At 62.6% G+C, this 24,407-nt stretch overlaps 2 protein-coding genes across 3 annotated transcripts; both read left to right on the forward strand.

The window, feature by feature from the left end:
* The first annotated feature begins 362 nt into the window (after positions 1–362).
* TMEM39B (transmembrane protein 39B) lies at positions 363–8,169 on the forward strand. 2 transcript variants are annotated; one of them, XM_050983430.1, is made up of 9 exons: positions 363–410; positions 1,921–2,105; positions 3,852–4,071; positions 4,339–4,422; positions 4,986–5,140; positions 6,079–6,415; positions 6,766–6,953; positions 7,458–7,578; positions 7,788–8,169. In XM_050983430.1, the coding sequence occupies exons 2-9, from the start codon at positions 1,978–1,980 to the stop codon at positions 8,022–8,024; spliced, it is 1,470 nt and encodes a 489-aa protein (XP_050839387.1). In that variant the 5' UTR covers positions 363–410; positions 1,921–1,977; the 3' UTR covers positions 8,025–8,169. The 2 variants fall into 2 exon arrangements, with proteins under 2 accessions (XP_050839387.1, XP_050839388.1); XM_050983431.1 differs by having other exon boundaries at positions 6,079–6,358.
* Positions 8,170–22,577: 14,408 nt separating this feature from the next.
* MARCKSL1 (MARCKS like 1) lies at positions 22,578–24,295 on the forward strand. Its single transcript, XM_050983434.1, has 2 exons — positions 22,578–22,689; positions 23,283–24,295. Exons 1-2 carry the CDS (start codon positions 22,627–22,629, stop codon positions 23,823–23,825), a joined length of 606 nt encoding a protein of 201 aa, XP_050839391.1. The 5' UTR covers positions 22,578–22,626; the 3' UTR covers positions 23,826–24,295.
* The last annotated feature ends 112 nt before the right edge of the window (positions 24,296–24,407 follow it).

Consider the following 24,407-nt stretch of genomic DNA (forward strand, 5'->3'; position numbering starts at 1 on the left):
CCGCTTTTTCCTCCAGCCTAGGCAGGGCTGGCTCTCAGCTTTGTGAAACCATCTGTGCTGAAGCCTCAACCCCCACAAATCCCGGCAAATAATTGGGCAAAAAAACCCCAAAATCTGCGGAGATGCTGAAACCCCTCCAGGAGCATCGCAGCGCGGAGGCGCCTGGAGCCGCGCAGGTGCCAGGGATTACTCATTCCCTGCCATAACCGGCTCCGTTCCCAGCGGTGACACCGGGAGGTGACACCGGGAGGTGACACCGCGCTGGGTGTGGCCGCCTGGGCGTGGCCACACACAAAGGGGCGTGGCTCCGTGCGCGTTCGCGCCCCGCAGCAGCTTGTCCCACGCCGGCCGCCGTCGCGCCCCGCCCGCCATATTGTGCCCGGCGCAGGCGGAGCGGCGGCCGGCGATGGGTGAGGGGGGCCGGGCCCGGGGGTAGCGCGGCCGTGGGGGGAACGGGCGGAACGGGCTGGGGGGAACCCGCCCGGCAGCCGGCGGGGAGCGGGCGGGGCGCGGGAGAGCCCCGCGGTTCGCCCCGCCCCGCCGCGGGGAGGGGGGCGGCTCCCGCGCCGCGGCCTCGCCCGGAGCCCCCGAGCCCCTCAGAGCCCCGCGGACTCGGGGAGCCCTCCCGGAGCCTTCCGTGGCGCTCCCGGGCGGGTCCTGAGTAGCCCGGTGGGGTTTTCAGAGCTACCGAGGGTCCCGCTGCGCCCTCAGAGCGCCCGGGGCCCTCTCAGCTTTTGTGCAGCCCCACCTGTGCCCCCAGATTTGTCCCTCAGAGCTCCCTGTGTTCTCCTCAGAGCCCCCAGATTTCTCCCTCACGGCTCCCCCAGAGCTCCTGTGGCCCCCAATGTTCTCCTGCAGCCCCACCAGTGCCCCCAGATTTCTCCCCCAGAGCTCCTGGGGTCCCCAGTGTTCTCCTGCAGCCCCACCTGTGTTCCCACATTTCCCTTGCACAGCCCCTGCTGCTCCCCCAGACCCCAAATTTTACCCCCAAATTTCCATTTACAACCCCCACATATTTCCAGTTTCCTCGTGGCTCCTTCCTGCACCTCTCTGGACCCCAAATTCCCCCCGGTCAGTGCCCTCACAGCTTCCACTGCTCCTCCAGAGCTCCCAAACCATCCCAGCAGCTCCTAAAAACAGCAGCTCCCTCCAGATCCAGCTCCAGGACGGGGATTTCAGAGCACTCCCGAGCTCAGCATCAGCTTTAAAACTCCCTTGAGATCGGTTTCTAAACCTCCAGCACGCATTTTGTGGCTCCAGATGCAAATTCCAAAGCTGGAAATGATCCACCAGGAAAAGGAATGCGCCTGAGTTTCCCTCACAGCTCAGATTTCACTTGGAAATGGGGATTTTTAGCACTGGGGTGGATTCTCCTGCGGTTAACAGGATCCAGAGGAAGCTTGAGAAAGCTTGGGATGAGTTTTGTGTGTGGCAAACAAGCACTGGAAAAGCTGAATTTGGGCTGACCCCATTGACCTCAGTGCCATCAAAACATAAAACAACAAATACCCCAAAAATGTGCTGTTTCTTCCCATCTTAAAGAGCCAAAAATAAAACAACAATTTTAAAAAGCTGTAACCTTCAGTTCCAACACAAAATCATACCAAAATATCCCAAAATTCAGAATTTTGGGGGCCAGTTGTTGAGCATCTCTTCAGTCCACAGGGATGCAGATGGAATTCCTTGTAATGTGATGAATTCCCAGCACCTCAGCAAGGCTGGAGCTCCCTGAGGTTGGGCTGGAGAAATGTGGGAGACAGTGAGAAAATATGTGGAGAAATTGGGATTATCCTGGAGTGACGATCTCCAAAAATTGAATTTGAATTGAAACTGGGATTGCTGGGGTGGTGACGGTGAATCTCCGTAAGAAACGCTAACGAGTCCCTGCTAATGAACCCCCTCTCTCTCGTGTCCCTGCAGTGGTGAGGGCTGAGCCCAGCCCGCAGTGAGCAGCCAGCACCCCCCACTCTGCTGGGCATGGCCGGGGGACGCCGGGGTCCCAACAGGAGCTCCTACTGCCGGAACCCGCTGTGCGAGCCCGGGGCTGCCGGGGCTGCCGGCCACTCCTCGGGCTCCTCGGTCACCGGCGTGCGCTCCCGCACCAGGTACGGCTCAGAGGGCACCTCCTGCCATGGGGCTGGGCTGGGCTGGGGCTGGGGCTGCAGCTCGGCACCGTCCTTGCTGTTAAAGCTCGTCCCGTTCACTGACCTTAAAGCTCGTCCCATTTCCCAGCCTTAAAGCTCTTCCCATTCCTTGAGCTTAAAGCTCGTCCCATTTCCCAGCCTTAAAGCTCGTCCCATTCCTTGAGCTTAAAGCTCGTCCCATTTCCCAGCCTTAAAGCTCATGCCATTCCTTGAGCTTAAAGCTCCATTTCCCAGCCTTAAAGCTCATGCCATTCCTTGAGCTTAAAGCTTGTCCCATTCCTTGATTTTAAAGCTCATCCCACTCCTTGATTTTAAAGCTCATCCCATTCCTTCATCCTAAGGCTCGTCCCGTTCTGTGACCTTAAAATTTCTCCCATTCCCCAGCCATAAAACTCATCCAGTTCCTGGATGTTAAAGCTCGTCCCATTCTCTGACCTTAAAGCTCGTCCCATTCCTTGATCTTAAAGCTCATCCCATTTCCCAACTTTAAAGCTTGTCCCATTCCCTGATCTTAAATCTCATCCCATTCCCTGACCTTAAATCTTATCCCATTCCCTGACCTTAAATCTCATCCCATTCCCTGATCTTAAACCTCATCCCATTCCCTGACCTTAAAGCTTGTCCCGTTCTCTGACGTTAAAATTTCTCCCATTCCCCAGCCATAAAACTCATCCAGTTCCTGGATGTTAAAGCTGATCCCATTCTCTGACCTGCCTGGGGCTTGGAGCCGCCTGGGCTGGGGAAGGATGTCCCTGCCCATGCCCTGGATGATCCCTGATGTCCCTTCCAGCCCAAGCATTCTGTGATTCCACGGTTTATCAGTCCTGAGGATTGGAATCACCATGAGTTTGGGAATCTGGGCATTTCAGGGAGACAGCTCAGGTTTCCCCTCACTCATGGCCCTATTTCAGGTTCTCCATCTGCTGTTTTAAACCATGGCCTGATCCCCCTGCATCGCCCTGGATCCACAGTTTAATTTGGGGATTTCAGGGACACTTTGTGCTCTGCGGTTCCTTTGAGGCCCACACCCAGATTCCTTTGCCTGTTTTTATTTAGAGATTGCAGCTCAATCTGAGAGATATTAATTCCCTTTGATCCAGAGGATTGGTCTGGGATCCTGTGCCTGCTCACACAGGAGGAGGCTCCTCTGGCTAAACTCGTTTTTCCTCCTCAGGTGAACAGAAGGTGAAGAATGAACAAAGGCTTGTGTGTAATTGCTCTGCCTTTCATGTTCAAGCACTCTTAGATATGTAAACACCAACTTGAGCTCTGAAAGCTTCCAATTAATTAAGAGAGCCACCGAGTAGCACAACACAACCCTGGGTCTGAACAACACAGGGGATTTAATATCAAATGTCCTGAGTCCAAATATTGTTTTGTGTGGGCAAATCCCTCTCATATCTGCCTGAAATTCGTGATTTGTGCCAGCTACTGATGACTCGAGTTTCCCCATCAATCTCAGAGCTGTGGGGGGAGCTGGAGAACATTCCCCTCCTCAGCCCTGGGTCTGAACAACACAGGGGATTTAATACCAAATGTCCTGGGTCCAAATATTGTTTTGTATGGGCAAATCCCTCTCATATCTGCCTGAAATTCGTGATTTGTGCCAGCTACTGATGACCCGAGTTTCCCCATCAATCTCAGAGCTGTGGAGGGAGCTGGAGGACATTCCCCTGCTCAGCCCTGGCTCTTGGCTCCCTCTGGCAGGAGTGGCTCAGGGACAGGCCTGTCCAGCCCCCCTCTGGCAGCTCAGACAGTCGTCCCCCTGCGGCACTGCAAGATCCCCGAGCTGCCCGTGGAGAGGAGCGTCCTGTTCGAGCTGCAGCTCTTCTTCTGCCACCTCGTCGCCCTCTTCGTCCACTACATCAACATCTACAAGACAGTGTGGTGGTACCCACCCTCCCACCCTCCTTCTCACACCTCCCTGGTAAGCACCAAAGGGCAGCTGGAGCTCCCAGGATGTCTCTTGGGTCACTAAACCTGAAGTTTTAGGGATAATGTTGGATGAAAACTTCATCTGACCTCTCAGGGTTGCTCCTTCCACTCCCTGTTTCCCACATTTTGGGATCTGGCTGCCTGCTTGGCATTCTCTTGGAAGAGAGATGCTCCAAAGAGAATAATTTGGGACTTTGTGTATTGAATGTGGGTTCCTGGTGCTGATGGAAATGGAGTAATTTTGGTTTTGTCCCCTCAGAACTTTCACCTCATTGACTTCAACGTGCTGACGGTGACAACCATCGTCCTGGCACGGCGCCTCATCGGTGCTGTCGTCAAGGAGGTAAAGTCAGAGCTCTCCTTCCAGGAGATTTGTGAAGCTCTGGGTCCCTTTTGCCATTCCAAACCCCTCCATCCTCCCCTAAAAACCTCTGTGGTGTTCCCAAGTCAGAATCCCAGGCCAGGTTTCCAGTGGGAGGAGCAGAGAACAGAACTGAGCTCCCCAGACCTGCTGGGTCTGTGTCCTTCTCTGACTCTGACTGAATTTCTGTCTCAGCCAGACTGTAGTGGCTCTGAGTCCCTCCTCCCTTTTGCCTCTTTTCCTGCTCTCTCCATCACTCCAGCTTTCCCCAGGGAGGAGCCAGGGATGCTCACTGTGGAAGCATCCCTTGGGGAGCAGTGCCAGGAGAGTGTGCTGGGCACTGGTGACTACCAGACCTTACCTGGAATCTCTCCTCCCTCCCAGATTCCAGAGGTTTTGGAGAGCCCAGATTCCACAGAACCCCTCCCTGTCCCGGTGTCAGCTGGGCACTGCCATTTCCTTCTTAGCTGTGGTTCTACCCAGTATTTTCTCCTTTAAGGAGAGGGAGTGCCCAGCTGTGCCCAGCTCTCCCCCGTGTCCCACAGGCCTCCCAGAGTGGCAAAGTCTCCCTGCCACGCTCCATCTTCCTGGTGGTCACTCGCTTCGCCGTGCTCACGGGCACGGGCTGGAGTTTGTGTCGCTCCATCATCCACCTCTTCAGGACCTACTCCTTCCTCAACCTCCTCTTCCTGTGCTACCCGTGAGTATCCCTGCCTCAGGGTGGGGCATCCACCCAAAATCCATCCATCCAAAATCTGGGGCTCTGAGCTGGGAGCAGCCTGGCCTTGTGGAAGGTGTCCCTGCTCGTGGACACAGAGTTTATCCTGCACCTCTCCCTCCTGCTGTGTCACATTCCGTGGTGGCAGGACAGGACACATCTGGGACATTGAGCCCTCTTTCAGCTTGATGTCAGCATTAATTATTACTCATTACTGCTGCTGAAAAGGGTTGTGTGCTTTTCCCATGGCGCTCACAAAACTCAGGGCTTTGTTTTCCCTTTGTTCCTGAGCTCCTCTGACAGGTGGAAGGATTCAAACAGCTCCTGGGTTTTGTTACCTATCAAAAGGAAATGTTTGGAGTGGAAATAGATCCCTCCTCCCTGGTAGATGCAGGAGGAAACATCCCCAGAGATCTGCTGAAGGGAGAAACATCCACAGAGATCTGCTGAAGGGAGAAGATCCACAGGGATTTGCTGCAGGGGAAAGATCCACAGGGATTTGCTGCAGGGGGAAAGATCCACAGGGATTTGCTGCAGGGGGAAAGATCCACAGGGATTTGCTGCAGGGGGAAAGATCCACAGGGATTTGCTGCAGGGGGAAAAATCCACAGGGATTTGCTGCAGGGGGAAAGATCCACAGGGATTTGCTGCAGGGGAAAGATCCACAGGGATTTGCTGCAGGGGGAAAAGATCCACAGGGATTTGCTGCCTGTGATTGATCTCAGAGCTCTTTTTGGGAGTTTCCCTTTGGAATCATGGAATCCCAGACAGGTTTGGGATCATTCAGTAGTGCAGGGACACCTTCCACTCTCCCAGGTTGCTCCAAACCTTGAACTCCTCCAGCTCAGAGCCCCAGAGGGGAGTTGGGGTGGTGGTCCCAGTGGGATTGGGGGCAGCTCCTGAGCTCTGTGCCTTTCCAGGTTTGGGATGTACATCCCCTTCCTCCAGCTGAACTGTGACTTTCGCAAGGCCGGGCTCTTCGCCCAGGTGGCCAACATTGGCCCCAGGGACACGGGGGAGGTGACAGCCCGGGGCAGGGACTACCTGACAGTGCTCAAGGAGACCTGGAAGCAGCACACGAGGCAGATGTACGGCATGGAGGCCATGCCCAGCCACGCCTGCTGCCTGTCCCCGGACCTGATCCGCAACGAGGTGGAGTTCCTGAAGATGGACTTCAACTGGCGCATGAAGGAGGTGCTGGTGAGCTCCATGCTCAGTGCCTACTACGTGGCCTTCGTGCCTGTGTGGTTTGTCAAGGTGAGGCCTGGCTGGGAGGTGACACCGTGGGAGGACAGTCCTGTCTGGTGGTGGATGGGGTGAGGCTGTCCCTGTGCCCCGAGGGGCTGGTGCTCCATCAGCTGAGCGTGGGGAGCATCAGGAGCTGCCTCCCTGCTTTTGGTGGTGATGATGGCACAAATATTTTGCAGGAATTCTCCATCCCCCATCCCATGCGGGCTCTTCCTTTCCAGGCAGGATCAACAGCTCCACGCAGCCCATGTTTTACCTGCCTGCCAGAGTTCTTTGTGTGGTGATGCCTTGGGCAGGTGAGGCTGTCCAAACGTGTCCCACAGTGTCCAAACACTGTCCCACCTTGCTGTCCCCCCCAGAACACTCAGTACTACGACAAACGCTGGTCCTGTGAGCTCTTCCTGCTGGTTTCCATCAGCACCTCGGTGATCCTCATGCAGTACCTGCTCCCTGCACGCTACTGTGACCTGCTCCACAAAGCTGCAGCACACCTGGGCTGCTGGCAGAAGGTGGATCCAGCCCTCTGCTCCAACGTGCTGCAGCACCAGTAAGGAATTCTCTCCTGGAGTTTTCCTTTTGCCCAGTGGGTGGGGAGCTCAGCCTTGAAGTAAAGCAGAGAAAAGTGAGAGCAGAGTTGTTGGCTGACACATCCAGCAGCACAAACGCTCTGGGCACTGTCCCTGCCAAGCAGAGCTGATTCTTGGCAAGGTGCCTGCTGCTCCTGGCCACAGCTACCTGCAGTTTGTCACTTCCACGGTGACAATTCCAAACTGGGAGCACAATTCCCATACCCCTCACTGCTGCTGGGGACACAGCAGAGCCCAGTGCCCCATGCAGGTGGGATGAAGGCATCTCTTGTCCCCTGCAGGTGGCATTAAAGCATCTCTTGTCCCCTGCAGGTGGCATTAAGGAATCTCTTGTCCCTTGCAGGTGGCATTAAAGCATCTCTTGTCCCCTGCAGGTGGCATTAAGGATCTCTTGTCCCCTGCAGGTGGCATTAAGGATCTCTTGTCCCCTGCAGGTGGGATTAAACATCTCTTGTCCCCTGCAGGTGGACTGAGGAGTGCATGTGGCCTCAGGGGGTGCTGGTGAAGCACAGCAAGAACGTCTACAAGGCCGTGGGCCACTACAACGTGGCCGTGCCCTCGGACGTCTCGCACTTCCGATTCCACGTAAGCTCCCCTCTCCCTCCTGGGAGCAGGGATACCTCTCTGCAGGATCCTGCTCCTGTGGCCTGGGCACCTCAGGCTGATGGAGCTGGGGGGGTTCAGTGCCCAGGGTGGGGTGCAGGCAGCATCTCAGCCCTGTGCCACGAGGCAGAGGAATCCTCACCCAAAGCTCTCACCGCCCGCCCGGTGCCTCACCCTGCTCTCTCCCACAGTTCTTTTTCAGCAAACCACTGCGAATCCTCAACATCCTGATCCTGCTGGAAGGAGCTGTCATCTTCTACCAGCTCTACTCGCTGATTTCCTCGGAGAAGTGGCACCAGACGATCTCCCTGGCTCTGATCCTCTTCAGCAATTACTACGCCTTCTTCAAGCTGCTGCGGGACCGCCTGGTGCTGGGCAAAGCCTACTCCTATGCTGCCAGCAGGGACTCAGAGCAGAAGTTAAATTAAAACAATTGCACTGATGCTCTCAGCCTATTACAGAACAAACAAAAACGAGAAACCCTCAGAGCTTTGTATTTTTGTTACCACTGCTTTTTTTTTGTTGTCGTTTTCTTTGATAACTGATGTAATTAAAAGGAAAAAAAAAAACATATTTTTTTACTCCCAACAAGTTGTTTGGGTGTTTGTTGTTTGGATCCACCTCCACCAAAAGGTTTGCTGCTGTTTGGGTGTGAGGAGGGTTTTTTTTAATGGTGGTCAGGTAAGACAGGGGTGGAGAGGGAGGAGGAAGGTGAGAGATGTGTTAAAGCTCCCAGCTGGGATCCTTTGGGGGGGGTGAACCCTCATCCCGTCCTTTTGGGGGTCCCCAGGAGCTCCTGTGCCCCCTCCCCATGCTCTGTGAAGGGAAAGGTGATGTCATTTCTCTAAAATGTGTGTTTTCAAATTGCTGAGCCCCAGCCGCTGCAGGTCCCTGCTTTGAGGGGTCCCGTGTGGCCGTGGGGACACGGCGGGAGCTGAGGGGGTTTGGGGGAGCCCCAGCCGCCCCCCTTTGCTCCTTACCTGCGCCTCGGGTGTTCTCCCCAGGCTCCTCCTGCCCAACCGGCCTGTCAGGATCAGGGGAGGAGGAGGAGGAGGAGGAAAGAAGGAGGAGGAGGAGGAACGGACGCAGCTCATCCCCGAGAGCCCTGGCCCGGGGCCCGTCCCCGCTGCCGGGAGCACCGCCCGTGCGGCCGCTGCGGGAGCTCCGGGCTCCCCCTGCCCGCGGGAGGGTCCGGGGGGGTCCCAGACGGGGTTCCGGGGGTCCCAGAAGGGTTCCCGGGGGTCCTAAAGGGGTCCCGGGGGGCTCGGGGGGTCCCGGGTCCGGCCTTTGTTCCGGCAGGGCCACGCGGCCGCCAGGGGGCGCCAGGCGCGCGCGCTCCCGGTCCCGCTCCTGATCCCGGTCCCGATCCTGGCTCTGATCCCGGTCCCCATCCAGATCCCGGTCCCCATCCAGGTGTCGGTCCCGATTCCCATCCCGATCCTGATTCTGGTCCTGGTCCCGCTTCCGACACCGTTCCCGATTCAGCCCCGACCACGCCAGGGGAATTGTTGCCGCTGAAAGCGGAGATCAAGCACCGGAGCGGCTCCGGGGGAACCGGGGGCAGAACCGGGATCGGGATCAGGACCAGGACAGGACGGGACCATCGTCCGTGGCTCCGGGGAGGGGAAAGGGGGTGTCGGTGCCCGGCCGAGCCCCGAGGGACGGCGGGGACACGGCGGGGACAGAGCGGGACCAAAGGCCACCGGAGCGAAGCCGCCGCCGTTTCCCAGCGCCGCCGTCAGCGGGCAAAGGGCGAGGAAGAGGAAGGAGCAGCGGGAATAGCGAAGGCTGGAGGGAAGCCAGAGGCGGGAGAGCTCGCGGGATTGTGCCTTCCCTCACCCCCACCCCGCACCGGCACCGGCACCGAGCGGGACCCCCCATTCCCGGGACACCGAGCGGCTCCGCTGCTTGGAGCGGCTGTGGAACCCCCCGAGCCCCCCTGGCAGATCCTGCGGGTTTGGGGGGCACAGAGCGGCGCCTCCCCCGTCCCCGTTTCCCGTGTGACCCCACCAGGACCAAGCCCGGTGTCCGGCCGGGATTTCCAGCCGGGTGGGGCGGGGGGCGATGTCGGAGCCCCTGCCCGGCACGGCGGGAGGAAACGGCCGTGTCCAGCCTTTCCCGAGGATGAGGATTTCCTTCCTCCCATTGAGCGGGGACCCTGGGGTTAGCACGCAGCCGTGGGGCACCCCCACAGGACGGGGTGGCCTGGCTGGGAACTGGGGGGCAGAGCCCCCCGACACAACCCTGGGGGCATGTCCCTTATTCCCCTCTGCCTGGCCGCGACCCCGAGAATGGAGGAGCTGGATTTGGGGGAGGGGGCACAGGATGGAGACACGCAGCCATTTCCTCCTCTCCTTCCCTTTTTCCCACCCCGAGAGCGCTGCGGATATTTCGGGGCCGAGAAGAAGCCGGACACGGGGATTCTTGGCTTTCCCAGAAACGCCGTTCCCGCAGCCGGGCGGAACTGTCACCGCCAGCAGTGACACGTCTCATTTCCCTCGAACCGGGGCTTTCCCAGGGAGGGGATGATGTCCCGGGGGAGATCCCGCTGGGAATTCCCCCGGGAGCAGCACGGAGGTGGCTCCGCTGGGGGCTCAGCTGCCGCGGTCACCCCGGGGGTCCCGCGCTGCCCCCCGGGGGTCCCGGGCTCCATCTGCCGCTCCCCGCGGCCGCTAATCCCGGGATTAGCAGCCAGATGCCAGGGGCAGGTTTGCCGCAGGTAGCGAGGATCCCTGGGGAGGAGGCGATGACATCAAAGCGCTGGAATTGTGGCCGATCCCACCCGAGCCTGGGGTCCCCCGGCCAGCAGGACAGCGGGGACAGGGAGCTCACATCTGCCAGGACCCATCCTGGGGTGTCCCCAAGCACAGAACCCCAGGACAGCGGCCACGCTGGAGCAAAATCCCCGGCAGAAATTCCCTCCATGAGCACACCCAATATGGGATCACTTCACCCTCCTGCTGCCCGCCGGGAATCCCCTCCCGCTTCCCAGCGGATGCAGCTGATGGGAAGCGCTTGTTTTCCCCTAAAAGCCCGTCCCAGCATTCCCGGGAGGCCGCGGCTCCCACCCTTATCCCAGTTCCTGGGACCTCCGAGGAGCCAATTCCTGCCTGGTCCCAGCCCAGCCGGGCACAGATGAAGGATTGCTGGATCCTGGAGTTCTGGGTGATCTTTTCTTGCTTCACCCCGGATTCCTGGGTGATCCTGCAACTCAACCCCCTCAGTGGGGACCTCCTAGCTCCTCCTCATCCATCCCAAACCCCCACACCATCCCTGGCTGCTTCACTTCCAAATCCAGCATGCAGCAGCTCCTGATGTGGACAAGAAGGTGGGAAGGGGCAGGAGCATCCCCCAGAACCAAAGGTGATCCCACCTGAACTCTGCCACCCTGTACCCAGAGACTGGCAGCTTTAATTCCTCCCTAATAAAGATTTTTTTACCTTAATGAAGCCAAATCCCCAAAGTGGTTAATTAGGGATTCATTTACTCACTGTCACCTCACACTGCAGCAGGTTTGGGGTGAGACCAAAGTGGGACAAAAGCATCAGGGAGGGAAAAATTCCCCAGTGCTGATCCTGTCAGCGTCCCCCGGACTGGGGGGACCCCTGAGCATCCCCAGAGAGCCGCGGGGTCCTCTTGGGACACGCAAATTTTGGAGCTGCTGCACCGAGCCGAGCTGGCCCAAACAACCCCAGACCTGCCCAAAACCTGCCCACGAGGCCCCGTCCTGCCGTAATTACAAGCCCTTAATTAGCATACGCGCATCCTCATTAACAACTACACGCACGTCCTCATTTCCTCACTCACACGAGCCCGCGGAGGGGACCCAGGAGCTGGAGGGGACCCCCGGCCTCTGCCATCACCTGAGGCCACCAAACCCGAGCAGGGCAGCGGGGACAGCGCCCGCAGAGCCCCGGGGCCCCCGGCAGCGGCTCCCGCGGGGACCAGATGGCGACTCCGAGGCGGGGGCCAGATGGACCCTCCCGCCCGTGGTCCCCCCTCGCTTCCGCTGCCATTTTCCCCGGCAGCCGCCGTAAATATTGAACAGCTCCGCTCCCGAGCCCGCAGGAGCAGGGACGGCGGCTCCCGGCGCTCCAGCTCCTGTGCTCCCGGCTGGGGACACCGCGGCGACATCCTCGGCATGGGAGACACCGTCCCCAGGACGGTTTGAGCTGAATATTCCCGGTGATCTGAGCTGGAGGTGATGGAGCATTGAAAGGTGGCGAATGGAGGCTCTGGAGGGTGCTGGGACATTTCCCAAAAGTTGTGGAGAAGAGAGGGGGCAGTGTCAGGAATGTCACCCACGCCACAGGGGGGTGTCCGGCTCTGGGGTGGCCCCATGCCAGGCTGAGCCCCAAAAGTCCTCACAGAACTCCAGAGGAACATAAGAAACCCCAAACCCACCCAAATCCACCCAAACCCACCCCACACCCCAGGAGGTTCTGAGTCCTTGGTCAGACCCCAGCCGGGCACACCGTGAGTGGCAGTGCCACCTCCACGGCCACCAAAGGGTCCCGTTCCCCACTTTTGGGATTTCCCACGAGGCTGCGAGTCCCGAGGTGTGACTGACACGGGGCACGCCGGGACCTGCAGCCACCAAGGGCGTTTGCAGCCGGGAACGGGCGAGTTTCGCTCCCACCGTGTCGCATCCCCTCCCCGCGGGGACAGCGTGCACCGGGACAGCTCCAGGCCGGGGCAAGGCTTCCTCCCGCCGCCACCACCGTGGCCTCGAGCCTTTCCTCCGCTCTTCCTCTGCTTTTCCGCCATGCCCGGAGCCGGGGCTGCCTTCCTGCCCCGGCCCCGCTTCCTGCCCGCCGGCGCTGCCTCCTCCCCGCTCAGCATTCCCGGCTTTTCCATCCTTCCCCAGCTCCACACAGGGGAACCCGGCCTCGATGCGTGTCCCCAACCTCTGTCCCAGGTTCCTGCGCCCTCCTCGAGCCTCCAGTCCCCAAAGCTCCACGTGGGACCTGTCCCCAACGCAGGGGTCCCACCCGCAGCTTCCTCCCAGCTCAGCGGGAGAAGCACGGGACGGAGCGGATCTGCCCCGGGGCTCACTCAGGGAGCGGCAATTCCCAGATTCCGATCACTTTTGGGGATCTGCCGCTGACCCAGTTTCCAATCCCCGCTCGGGGATGGCACGCAGGGCGCCGGGAACGAGCGGGAGCTTCCCCGGAGCATCCCCACCCCCTCCCAGTGCGCAGATTTTGGGGAGCTGAGAGCCCCGGGCTGCTCCCGGCTCGGGGGTGCTGCTGAGGGCAGGGCATTCCCAGGGTGTCCCCCCAAAAACCGGTCGGACGTGCGGGGCCGTGACTCAGCCCGGTGGCAGCGGCAGGACGGGACCTGCGCGGGGCCCCCACAAACAGGGAAGTGAAAAATTTCCTTTTCCTTCCTCCCGCCGAGCTGGGTGTCACCGCTCTGGGGTGACCTTCCCCTGCACTCCGCTGCCTCCAGCATCCCCCGCTCCCCTCCCCGCCGCTCCCTCCCGGCTCCGGGCGAGGGCTGGGCCGGGCTCCTTATCTCCCTCGCAGGCTGATGCAAGATTTGCTCATTCTGCTGCTCCCCAGGGCCGTGCTGCTGACGGTGTCACCTTCCCCCGAGGGTTCAGCTCTCCGTGTGTCTCACCACCCCCTCCTGGGCCGGGAGCCGCCCGGTTTTCCCCCCGGTGCCGGGGCCGGGAGGGTTCAGCGCCCTGCGGGTGTAGGGAGCGGCTGCTCCAGCCAGGAATAAGTGGATTAGGAGCCAATCTCGTTATCGCTGCTGGCAGCCTCACAAGGGCCGTGGGACGGGGACAGTGACGGGGACAGGGCTGGGGACGCTCCCGCTGAGGGGGGACAGCCCTGGCCGGTGCCTGGCGCGGGGCGGGACGCGGCCACCGTGCGGTGCTCGCCGGGGCTCGGCTGCCTGCTGCTCCCAGGGATGCGGCATCCGGGCTCTAATGAGGCGGGACGGTTAATTAGTCAGTGTCAATTTATGTTAATTAGCCAGGGGGGGAGCGGAGACACTGCTGGCTCTGCCACCTGGCTGGCACCGGGGCGCGCAGGGCCGGGCTGGGGGGACACGTGTGGGGCTGGAGGTGTCAGGGCAGCTCCCGAGGGCGCTCCCAGCCCTGCCTCGCCCTCCCTGCCCGCTGAGGCAGGGCTGGGACCCCGCAGGAAGCCCCAGGGATTTCCAAAACGCCCTGGAAACCCCCGCGCTGCGATCTCCTCCCTCCTTCTCAGCCCGTTTGGGTGACGGCAGCAGCACGCGGCGGCCAGGCTGGGAATTTCGGAGGGAAAAGGATGGGAAACAGGATCCGACCAAGGAATGGCCCCTCTCCGGCAGGGATGGAGCAGCTCCCTTGTTTACTCAATCCAGCTCGCGCTGCTGTCGGTTCCTGGGGTTGTTTCTCCATCTCCAGACAGGGCTGTGACCGCAGAAACAAAGGCAAAACTTTAATCCTGCAAATCCTCCTCTCTTCCCACCGAAGGCCGCGGGTGTTTGTCCCTCTCCGAGGGGACGCTGGGGTCGGACACCGCCCGGGGGCTGCCCGGGGGCGGCTCAGCCGGAGCCAGAGCGGCTAAAAATATCCTCGCGTCTTCACGGAGGTGTTGCAGCCGCAATCAGCCATGCAAACGAGACCGAAATTAAATCAACCGCATGCGACGGGAGCTGATAACCCCTGGGAGCGCGGGGATGTGTCCCCCCGGCCCCGCCTGGCTCCGGGGGGGGACACGGGGTGCTCGGAGCGCGGCGAGCGGGCTCTGTGTCCCCCCCGCTGCCCCCCCGGCTCGCTGCCATCTGCTCCGGGTGTGTTCGAGGCGAGGAGGAGCTGCAGAGAAACGAGGTCAGGGCTGGGATGGCAGCGCCGGGGATGGGCTGCGCCCGCCTGCCAGGACCGTGCCACCCGCCCGTGCCACCCGCGGGACACTCGGGTGGCACCGAGGAGCGGGGCTGGCTCTTCGGGATGTCCCTGGACCCCAGCGGCAGCTCCCTGCTGGAATGCCGGGTGGATTTCGCTCCGCCACGGCGTGCCCACATCCTGCTGCCAGCGGCCCCGTGCCACCCTTAGCCCTGCCCGTGCCACTCCCCGCCCTGCCCGGCGACGCGCCGCGATTCAAACCCCTCCAGACCCCAAATCTGGGCAGCCAGAGCATCGCACCCCCTCCCTGCCTGCCTCCCTTCCCGGGGGGATCTCCCCCGTGCCCGCCCCGCTGCCCACCCGAGCCCCCGCCCGTGCCCGCCCCGCTGCATGTGCAGCCCCCGCGGCAGCTGCCTGCATTTCATGCATTTTTAAGGAGAAGAAGGTTAGTGGGTCACTCCAGCGCCGCAGGCTTCTCTCCGGCTCAGCCGCTGCGCTGCCAAACGCGGCCGGGCTGGCGGGCGGGGGCTGGGCCGGCCGGGGGGCGGGCAGGTGGGCAGCACGAGCCTGGCACGGCCACCCCCAGTGTCCCCGTGGTGTCCCCAGCGCTGGGAGGAGCGGGATCCCGTCAGGCAGGGGATCAGGATCCTGTTCCCAGCAGGCGGCGAGTTGGGGGATGTCTCTGCATCCTCCCGTGGGGCTGGGGGGGCTGGGGGGCAGCACCCCGAGGTTCAGGGGCAGCACCCCGAGGTTCAGGGGCAGCACCCCCAGGTTCAGAGTCCTGCAGAGGAAAAACGGCCGCGGTTCAAAGGGAACGCGGAGCCGAAGCGCGGCCGCGCCAAAACAAACAGCGGCGGCTTTGGTGGCACTTTGGTGGCACCCGCGGACCCCCCCCCCCCGCCCTGCCCGCCCCTCCCGGGGCGCTGCACCCCCCGGAACCCCGGGGTGGGGGCACAGCCCCGGGTGGGAGGGCTGCGGAGTGGGGAGAACCCGCCCGGGGGGAGCCACAGCTGGGGGGACGCGGAGAGGGGTGAAGGAGGGTTTGGGGTGGTGCCAGATGTGGGGTGAAGGGAGGCCTGAGGGAACACAAATGGGGTGAGCCCAGACCTGGGGAAAGCCAGACCTGGGAAAAGCCAGTCCTAGGTAAAACCAGACGTGTGTGAATCCAGACCCGGGAAAAGCCGGGTCCCAGATGTGTGCAAATCCAGATGTGGGGTGACCCCAGACGCGGCCGAGCCGGCCCTGGGTGTGATGGCAGCGCTGCAGCCCCGCTCTCCCCCGGCTCCCCCCGGTCCCCCCGGCTCTCCGCGGTTCTCTCCGCATCCCCGCATCCCCGCATCCCTCCGCATCCCCCCGCGCTGCCGTTGCCATGGTTACGGCCATGCAAGTCTGCCCGAGCTGCATCCGCCGCTGCATCCCAGCGAGCCGTGGGGGCGGGGACGGCCCCGCTGCCCCCAGCCCTCCCCGACAGACCCCAAAACCGGCTGGAGACCCCTCCGAGAGCTCCCGGTGGGGCTGGGGGCTGCCCAGCCCCTTCCAGCGGGGGCTCACCCGATCCTGAAAACCGAGCGGGAATGAGGGGGGTGGGAGCAGCAGCTGACTCTGGAGGGTCCAAACCCCCCCGTGCCCCCTTCCCAGGGGGATGGGAGTTCATGGGGCACGGCTGGGAGGGCAAAGCGCTCCCCAAAAAGCGCAGCCCCAGCCCGGGGCACGGCGCGGCCCCTCCGGAGCCACCCCCGAGCTCTGCATGGCCCGGTTTGCTCGGAAGGGGAATTCTGCGGCCGGCGATGAAGCAATCCCGGCCGGGAACACCCCGGGATGAAGGGAAGGAGGGGATTTCTGCTGGAAAGTCGCAGACAGCCCTGGCACGGCCGGGATTCCCCCTGGGCTCTGCTCCCGGCTCCCCCCCGGCAGGGACCGAGCCCCTGCCCCACCCCACGGGTTTCGGGGTGAGGTTTTTCCCCGCATTTCCCGGGGGTTCAGGCACCCCCAGGACCTGGGGGAGAGGGAGCAGCCCCGGGAGCGTTGGCGGCGTTGATGGTGCCGGTTCCTGATGAGGTTTGATAAATAATATTCCACCAGGACGAGCGGGGCGGGAAGTTCGTGGCTCTCGGGGATGATTTCCCAGCACCACAAACAGCACCCCCAGCACCTAAACGCTCCTCAAACTCCCTTCCGAGCCAGACCGAGGCGATTTGAGGCACTCAGCATCCCTCGGGTGCTGCCCAGGCTCGGTTTGAGTGTCCCTGTCCGTCCGTGCGGTCCCTTCCCCCCTCGTCCCGGCCACACAGCGGCCTCTTCCCCGCGCCCGGGCCCGTCAGATGTCGCTGAAAGGGAACAATGGCACCTATTGTCTGTCCCCGCTCGGCGCTATCGGCCCCGGCAGCGCAACAAAAAGCCACATTGACTAGCGGGGAGAAAGGGGCCCTCACATCCCGGGGCTCCCGGGGGAGGCAGAGCGGCCCCGCAGCGCCCGGCCCCGCTCCGGCCCCGGCCCCGGCCCCGCTCAGGCCCCGGCCCCGCTCGGCCCCGGCCCCGCTCCAGCCCCGCTCCAGGCCCCGCTCCAGGCCCCGCTCCGGCCCCGGCCCCGGCCAGCGGCGGCCACCGGCACCGGGAACCGGGCAAAGGGGGGCGGGAGGGGAGCGGTGGGGTGTCCTGCGGCCGAAGGGTCTGTAGGATATGAGGGGTCCATGGGATCTGTGGGGTCTGTGGGACCTGAGGGATCTCTGGGGTCTGTGGGGTTCCATGGGGTTCATGGAATCTGTGGGATCTCTGGGATCTCTGGGATGGGCACCCAGCCGGAGCGAGGGTTGTCCCTGTGTGCCCTGCCCAGGTGAGGCCACACCTGCAGAGCCGCCTGCAGCCCCAGGAGGGTCTGGAATTGCTGCAGTGAGCCCGGAGATGCTCCAAGGGCTGGAGCCGGGCTGGGAGAACTTGCGGTGCCCACCTGGAGAGGGAAAGGCCCGAAGCCCCTTCCAGGGATGCCAAGAGAGCCGCAGGGGTTTGGATAAAGCCTGGAGAGACAGGGATGGTTCCCCACTGCAGGAGGGCAGGGCTGGCTGGGATGTCGGGATCCCAAATCACAGCCACCCCTCCTGTCCCGCTGGCCCGGCCGTGGCGTGAGGGAGCCAGGAAACAGCACGGGAAAAGCAGCCCTTGGAGCGAGCCTGGCTTTTGTTCCCTTTATAAACTTCCCTCTGGGCCTGGAAGGATGCTCTGGCCGCTGTCCCTGCCCGGGTCAGGCCAGCAGAGCCCTCCCAGCCCTGCTGGGTGCTGCATTCCCGGTTTTCCACAGCACCCCCAGCAGCCGCGCTGCTCTGCAGAGCTCAGGGTCAGGCAGCCCTTATCAGCCGGGAGAGGGAGATAAGGAACGTGGGATGAGCAGCATGCCCGGGCCAGGGCCTTGTGGGGGTTCCTGATCTCTGCCAGGAGGGATCTGCAGGCTGGGAAAGGCCATGGGGAGGTGTTGATCCCCAAAGTGCCCCAGAGCGTGTCACAGTGTCCCCATTGTCACCCTGGGGCTGCACAGCCCAGCCTGGGGAGGGCCTGGCAGGGTTTGAGTTTGGGGCCTGGCTCTGTTTCCCAAAATCCCAACTCTGAGTTTGGGGCTGGCTCTGTTTGCCAAAATCCCAACTCTGAGTTTGGGCCTGGCTCTGCCAAAATCCCAACTCTGAGTTTGGGGCCTGGCTCTGTTTGCCAAAATCCCAACTCTGAGTTTGGGCCTGGCTCTGTTTCCCAAAATCCCAACTCTGAGTTTGGGCCTGGCTCTGCCAAAATCCCAACTCTGAGTTTGGGGCCTGGCTCTGTTTCCCAAAATCCCAACTCCTGACCCCAAGGAGGGGCAGATGGGCTCCGAGATAAGACACCACAGGGAGCAGATTCCTCTCTCTTCCCTGCTCTGTGACTCCCAGCACCTCAGCAGGAGCTGGGGAGGGGGTGAGGGGCTGGGAAGGGCCCAGGGCTGGGGCTGATCCCACAGGAGGGGAAAAGCGAGCCCAGAAATAGCAAGTGCAGTCACAGAAGGCGCTGGTTGCCATGGGATCTTCACAACCCAAAATGACTGGGGCTCTGGCAAACACAAGAAGGGGCCCTTTCATGGTTTCTATGGGAAGTCAGAGCCTCTCCACAGCCTCCCGGGCTGGAGCCCTGCCCAGGGCAGGAAGGATTTGGGAACCCTGCTGAATTCCCAGGAGAGCTTTGCTTGGTGCAAGAGTTTTTTCCCAGGTGCACCTCCGAGGTCACTGGGTACCAGGAGCTGTGCCCAGCTTCTGCTTGGCACAGGGCAGAGATTCCCTGCTCCTCCTGCTGGGCCTTGCTCCCTCCAGGAATGCCCCAGCACCGAGGATTTTCCTGCTGCAGCTGAGGAAGCTCAGCCCCTCCACCCTGGACCCCCACGGGATGCACATCTGGAGCATCCCAGCTGAATTTCCACATCCTGGGAAGGCCAAACTGCTGCAGCATGGAAGGGGCAGCCCCCAGACCCTACAGGAGAACCCCCAGCCCCTAAAGCAGCTCTGGGCTGTCCCCAAGGGCTGTCCCCACCACTACAGCCCCCAGACCCTACAGGAGAACCCCCAGCCCCCAAAGCAGCTCTGGGCTGTCCCCAAGGGCTGTCCCCATCGCTGCCCTGGTGGCAGAAGCCTCCAGCATCCATCCAGCCCAGCTCTCCCCGCTGGAATTCTCTCCCCGGGAGAGATCTAATTAGTGAATTCCCTTGCCATTTATAAATCAATGTGGAAATCCCTCTGATTTTATTCCCAGCGCTGTCGCTCGCCCTGGCTGGGCCCCTTTAACTCGGGATAAAATCCCGGAGAGGATGAGCCGGGGCCATGAATAATTAATTGCCGTAATTGCTCGTTAAGGGCCGGGGGAATGCGGGGCAGGGAGGGGCTGGGCCGGTCCCTCCCGCCCCTCCCCAGAGCTCCCGCTCTGCCCCGCAGCCTCCCGGCGCTTAACACCCCATAAATTAATAATCAGCCGCAGTTTAAGCAGGTCTGGAAAGTGGAAAACAACATCCGCCAGGATCTGGTGTCCCCCCGGCCTGGCGGGCGGGAGCAGCCGAGATTTGTCTGCCTGTCCATCTGTCGGAGGAGCAGACAGACCCTAATCTGTCCGTCTGTCTGCGGGGATCCTGCAAATTCCTGCCCCTGGCAAAGCTCCTGCTGGAGCCGGAGCATCCCCAGCCCCTCTGTCAGAGCAGGGACGGGACCAGCGCGGGGCTGGAGGCGCTGGGAGGGTCTGGTGGGGTTTGGGGCGCGGCGGAGTTGGGCGGTTTGTGGGTTCTGATGGTTCTGTGCTCCTCCCTGGTGTCACCGCATGTCCCCTGGCACACAGGGAGGTGGGGAAACTGGGAAAGGTGGGGAAACTGGGAAAGGTGGGAAAGCTGGGAAAGGTGGCAGCTGGGGAAACTGGGAGTTAGGAAAGCTGGAAAAGCTGGGAGATGGGAAAGGTGGGAATTGGAAAAGGTGGGAGCTGGAAAAATTTGGAGCAGGGAAAGCTGGGAATTGGTGAAGCTGAGAGCTGGGAATTGGTGAAGCTGAGAGCTGGGAAAGCTGGGAGCAGGGAAAGCTGGAAGATGGAAAAATTTGGAGCAGGGAAAGGTGGGAGCTGGAAAAGATGGGAGCAGGGAAAGGTGGAAAAGCTGGGAGTTGGGAAAGATGGAAGATGGAAAAGCTGGAAAAGGTGGGAGCAGGGAAAGGTGGGAGCTGGAAAAGGTGGGAGCAGGGAAAGGTGGAAAAGCTGGGAGTTGGGAAAGATGGAAGATGGAGAAGCAGCCGTGGATGTGCCTGGGGACAGCCACAGCCACCCCGCGGAGCTCCTGGGCTGCCGTGGCCATTCCAGGAGCAGCAGATCCGGGCTGGGAGGAGCAGGGAAGGACGGAGATGTGCCCTGGAAGGGGAGGCAGAGCCGGGATCCTCGGGGAGTTGGTTATTTATAACCACAGCCCTCGCCGCGCTGCAGGAGAAGCCGGGATGGGGCGGGCCGGGGATTCCTCGGGATGAAAGGAGCTGGGAAACGGCGGCCAGGAGGGGCTGGCAGGGTGGGGACTGCCATTGTCACCCGCCAGCTGTGCCTCTTGCCCTGCCCAGCCCTGCTGCAGGTCCCTCCTCACACATCCCACCCGCGTCCTGGTGCTCTGGGAGAGGCGTGGGATGGAATTCTTTGTCCCCTCTGGCAAAGCACGGAGAAGGTGACGTGTCCATGGGGTGGCTGCTGACCCCAGCCCCATAAACCCCCTTAAATCCCAGGAAACTCCTCTCCACAAGCACAGGAACGTGTCCCTGTCCCCAGTTTGGCAGCCAGAGCCACACTGGGGCTGCCACCAGCACCGCCAGCAGTGGGAATGGTCCAGGGGGATGAGCTGCTGGTGCCACTCCCATTTGGGATGGGAGATGGGAATGGAGGGGGGGATTTGGAGGGGTGCTGTGAGGGCTGGAGCTGGGTGATGGATGGGATGGGATGGGATGGGATGGGATGGGATGGGATGGGATGGGATGGGGCAGGCAGTTATGGGACAGGATGAAATGGGGATGGGATGGGATAGGGCCAAAATGAAATGGGAATGGAAGAGAACTGGATGAGGATGGAATAGGAATGGGATAGGGTGGGATGGCACAGCAGCACAAGGCCTGTTTGCATTCCAGGGTGAAATGAAGGTGGGAAGAGAAGTGTGGATTCACCGTGGATATCTCCCAAGGCTGAATGGTGCTGGGACACCAGGAAGGGCTCCCCAGCCCTTTTTCCTCCCCCGCTGGGAGCACCAGCCCGGAGCTGGGATTGGGAACAAACACCGTGTGCCCACTGACCCCCACTCTCACAGACTCCCGACCTTCCCAAAGCCAGGAACCTCCCTGGAGCTCTGTTCCCAGCAGGGAACACCCTGCCCAGCTCCTCTGGCTGCTGGGGACACTCCGAGCCCTCAGGGCCAGCCCGGCAGCCAGCCAAGGGCTTTTTATCAACTGGCACCCAAAAGTCAATCAGGAAGATGCCGCCTGTTTTAATTAACAGCAATTTCGCTCTGCCGGGGGTGAGCCACGTGCAGGGGGGAGGGAGGGAGGCCGGAGACAAAACATGACCTTGTTGGTGCAGCGCACACAGCGGGACATTGTTTTCCCCTGGCAGTCTGGCCTTGGATGCTGCCGGGCTCGTGGCACAGCTGGGTGTTGGGGACAGGGGGTCCTGCCAGCCCTGCTGGGAGCAGGGGCCTGGAAAACTGCAGAGCTCGGGATGTGGCACTCGGGAGGTGCCCTCGGGGAGTGTTGGTGGCTGGGGGTGGAACAGAAAAAGGGATTTGGGGAGCCCTCAGTGAAATCCAGCGGTGGCTGGGTGCTGCAGGGAGTGGATCCCTGCTGGCACTGCTGGGTCCTGGCAGGGATCCAGTGCAAACAGCCCATCAGCTCAGTCCCGTTTTCCTTTCCCCTCAGTTCTCCCATTCCGGGAAATCAGAGAGGAGGAATGGCCCAGAGGGGAAAAACCTCCCTGTGCGTGTGCCAGGCTGTGACCTGGCACGGCCTGTCCCCACAGCAGGAGCTGTCCCCACAGCAGGACCCGTCCCCACAGCAGGACCCGTCCCCACAGCAGGACACCCCGGGGATGAGCAGGACCCTGGAACGAGCAAAACCCCGGGATGAGACACCCTGGGGTGACAGCGCCATGGGGTGACAGCACTGAGGCCACCTGCACCAGGACAGTCCTGGGGAGGGGACAGGAAGGGGCCAAGTGGCACCGTGGGACCGTCCCAGGGGTGCCAGGGATGGGGTGAGCAGCACCCCAGGGGTGCCAGGGTTGGGGGCACGGGCACTGCAGGGGTGTTGGGGATGGGGGCAGAGGCACCCGGGGGTTCCGGGGCTGGGGGGAGCAGCACCCCAAGGGTGCCAGGGATGGGTGAGCAGCCCCGCGGGGGTGACGGAGCTGCCGTGAGACCCCACCCAGGGACGGGGGTGCCCCCACCCCACCTACCCCACCTGCCCCGGCCTTCGGGGCCGCACGGGCGGGGAGGGGGCTCGGCGGCCACCAGAACCCCCCGGTGCCGGGCGGGGCGGTGGCTCCGCCGCTCTCCCCCCGCCCCCGGGGCGGGTTCGGCACCGTCCCGCCCCCGCCCCTCGCCTTATCAGCGGCCGGCGGGGGGCTCGCCCCACTCCCGCCCAGCGCAGCCGCCGCGGCGGGGCCGGCACCTCCCCAAGTGCCGCACCATGGGCAGCCAGGGCTCCAAGGCGGCGGGCGGCGACCCCGACACCGCCAAGGCCAACGGGCAGGTGGGTACCGGGGGCACCGGGGGGCACCGTGCGCCCCGCCGGGACGGGCGGCGGCGCGGACAAAGGCGCGGCGGGGAGGGCGCGGTGCTGGAGCCGTGATGGAGCCGAGGGGAACCTTCCGGCCCCGGGGGGGACTCTCCAGCCCGGCGGGTACCGGGGGATGCGGCAGCGCCCGCGCCGCGCCCCGGGCTCCCCCCGGCACCGGGCGGGTCCCGTCCGCCGCCGCGCCCCGGTACCGGGAGTGGAGCGCGGGCGCCGCCCGGTGGTAGCGGGCTGAGCCCCCCCCACCGAGCGGATCCCCCCGTCAGACCCCAAGCCAGGCTCTTTGCACCCCTTTTTGTGCCTCGGCACCCCCGGTGCGCCCCTTTCCCTCGGGGGAGCCCCGCTCGGTGCCCGGTGCTCCCCGTTTCCACCGGCTGCAAACCCCGCCCTTCTCCCCGCCGCGGTGCCCCCCATCCCCGTCTCTTCTTCCCCCGGTGGATTCCCCGTGCTCGGTGCCCCCCGTTCTCCCGGCCGGGTGCCCTTTGTGGGGTGCGGGGGTTTGGGGGAGGGGGCGCGGGGTCCCGGCGGTGCCTAACGCGCTCCCCCCGCAGGAGAACGGCCATGTGATCTCCAACGGGGACATGACGCCCAAGGCGGGGGTCGAGGGGACCCCCCAGAACGGGAACGGCTCGGCGGAACCCCCCAAGGAGGAGAGCGAGGGCGAAGCGGGCGGTGCCGACGGCATCGAGCCCGCCCCGGCCGCCGCCGAGCCCGCCGAGCCCAAAGGCGAAGGGGCCGCGACCCCCAAGGACGCCCCCAAGAAGAAGAAGAAATTCTCCTTCAAGAAACCCTTCAAGCTGAGCGGGATCTCCTTCCGCAAGAACAAGAAGGAAGCCGGGGACTCCTCGGGCTCCTCGCCCACCGAGGAGCAGGGCAGGAGCGAGGAGACCCCGCCGGGGGGGCTGCAGCCCTCGGCTCCCCCCGAGGAGGGCGGCGAGACCCAGGATGGAGGAGAAGCCTCGGGCAGCCAGGAGGAGGAGAAACAGCAGCAGCAGGGAGGGGAGAACCACGGAGACACCGCCAAAGCCGAGGAGCCCTCGAAAACCGCGGGGCCGGAGCCCACAGCGAGCCCGGCGGAGCAGAAGGAAGAGTAGAGAGCGCTCGGGCATCGTCCTCAGCGGGGACTCTGACAGCGCCCTCGACCCTCCCCGGGCCCGCCCGGATCGCCCTCGACCCTCCCCGGGCCCGCCCGGATCGCCCTCGACCCTTCCCGGGCCCGCCCGGATCGCCCTCCCCGGGGGCTCCCCCACCGCCCTCCGTCCTCCCCGGGGGCTCCCCCACCACCCTCGACCCTCCCCGAGCAGCCCGGATCCCCGGATCGCCCTCCCCGGGGCTCTCCCGCCGCCCCCCGGACTCGCCCCGGAGCCTCCCGCACCCCCGGACTGACCGCACGCCCCGCACCCCCCGCAGGTTTTTTTTTTCCTCTCTCTCTTTTTCTCTCTCTCCTCGTTCCTGGTAGAAAAAGCCGGTTTGGATTCCCACCGCCGCCACTTGGAGTAGTTTGAGCTGAATTCATTGGGAAAATGGAAAAAAATTAAAAAAAAAAAAAAAAGAAAAAAAAAAAGACAATAACAACAAAAAAATCAACCGAGTGGGGAGGAAGATTTGTCCCGGACGCCTCTGGAGTTTACAGTTTGGGAGAAGCCGGATCCCAAATCCTGCTCTGGATCTCTCCA

The sequence above is a fragment of the Serinus canaria genome, chromosome 23, assembly GCF_022539315.1.
Source record: "Serinus canaria isolate serCan28SL12 chromosome 23, serCan2020, whole genome shotgun sequence".
In the NCBI taxonomy this organism is placed as follows: Eukaryota; Metazoa; Chordata; class Aves; order Passeriformes; family Fringillidae; genus Serinus; species Serinus canaria.

What these genes read in the sequence shown, in the direction of transcription:
- MARCKSL1 (XM_050983434.1), top strand. Translation starts at nt 22,627, where the DNA reads ATGGGCAGCCAGGGCTCCAAGGCGGCGGGCGGCGACCCCGACACCGCC. An exon ending in CCGCCAAGGCCAACGGGCAG is followed by an intron (nt 22,690 to 23,282) that starts GTGGGTACCGGG and finishes CTCCCCCCGCAG; the next exon opens with GAGAACGGCCATGTGATCTC.
- TMEM39B (XM_050983430.1), top strand. Translation starts at nt 1,978, where the DNA reads ATGGCCGGGGGACGCCGGGGTCCCAACAGGAGCTCCTACTGCCGGAAC. An exon ending in TCGGTGCTGTCGTCAAGGAG is followed by an intron (nt 4,423 to 4,985) that starts GTAAAGTCAGAG and finishes CGTGTCCCACAG; the next exon opens with GCCTCCCAGAGTGGCAAAGT. An exon ending in CTCCTCTTCCTGTGCTACCC is followed by an intron (nt 5,141 to 6,078) that starts GTGAGTATCCCT and finishes GTGCCTTTCCAG; the next exon opens with GTTTGGGATGTACATCCCCT.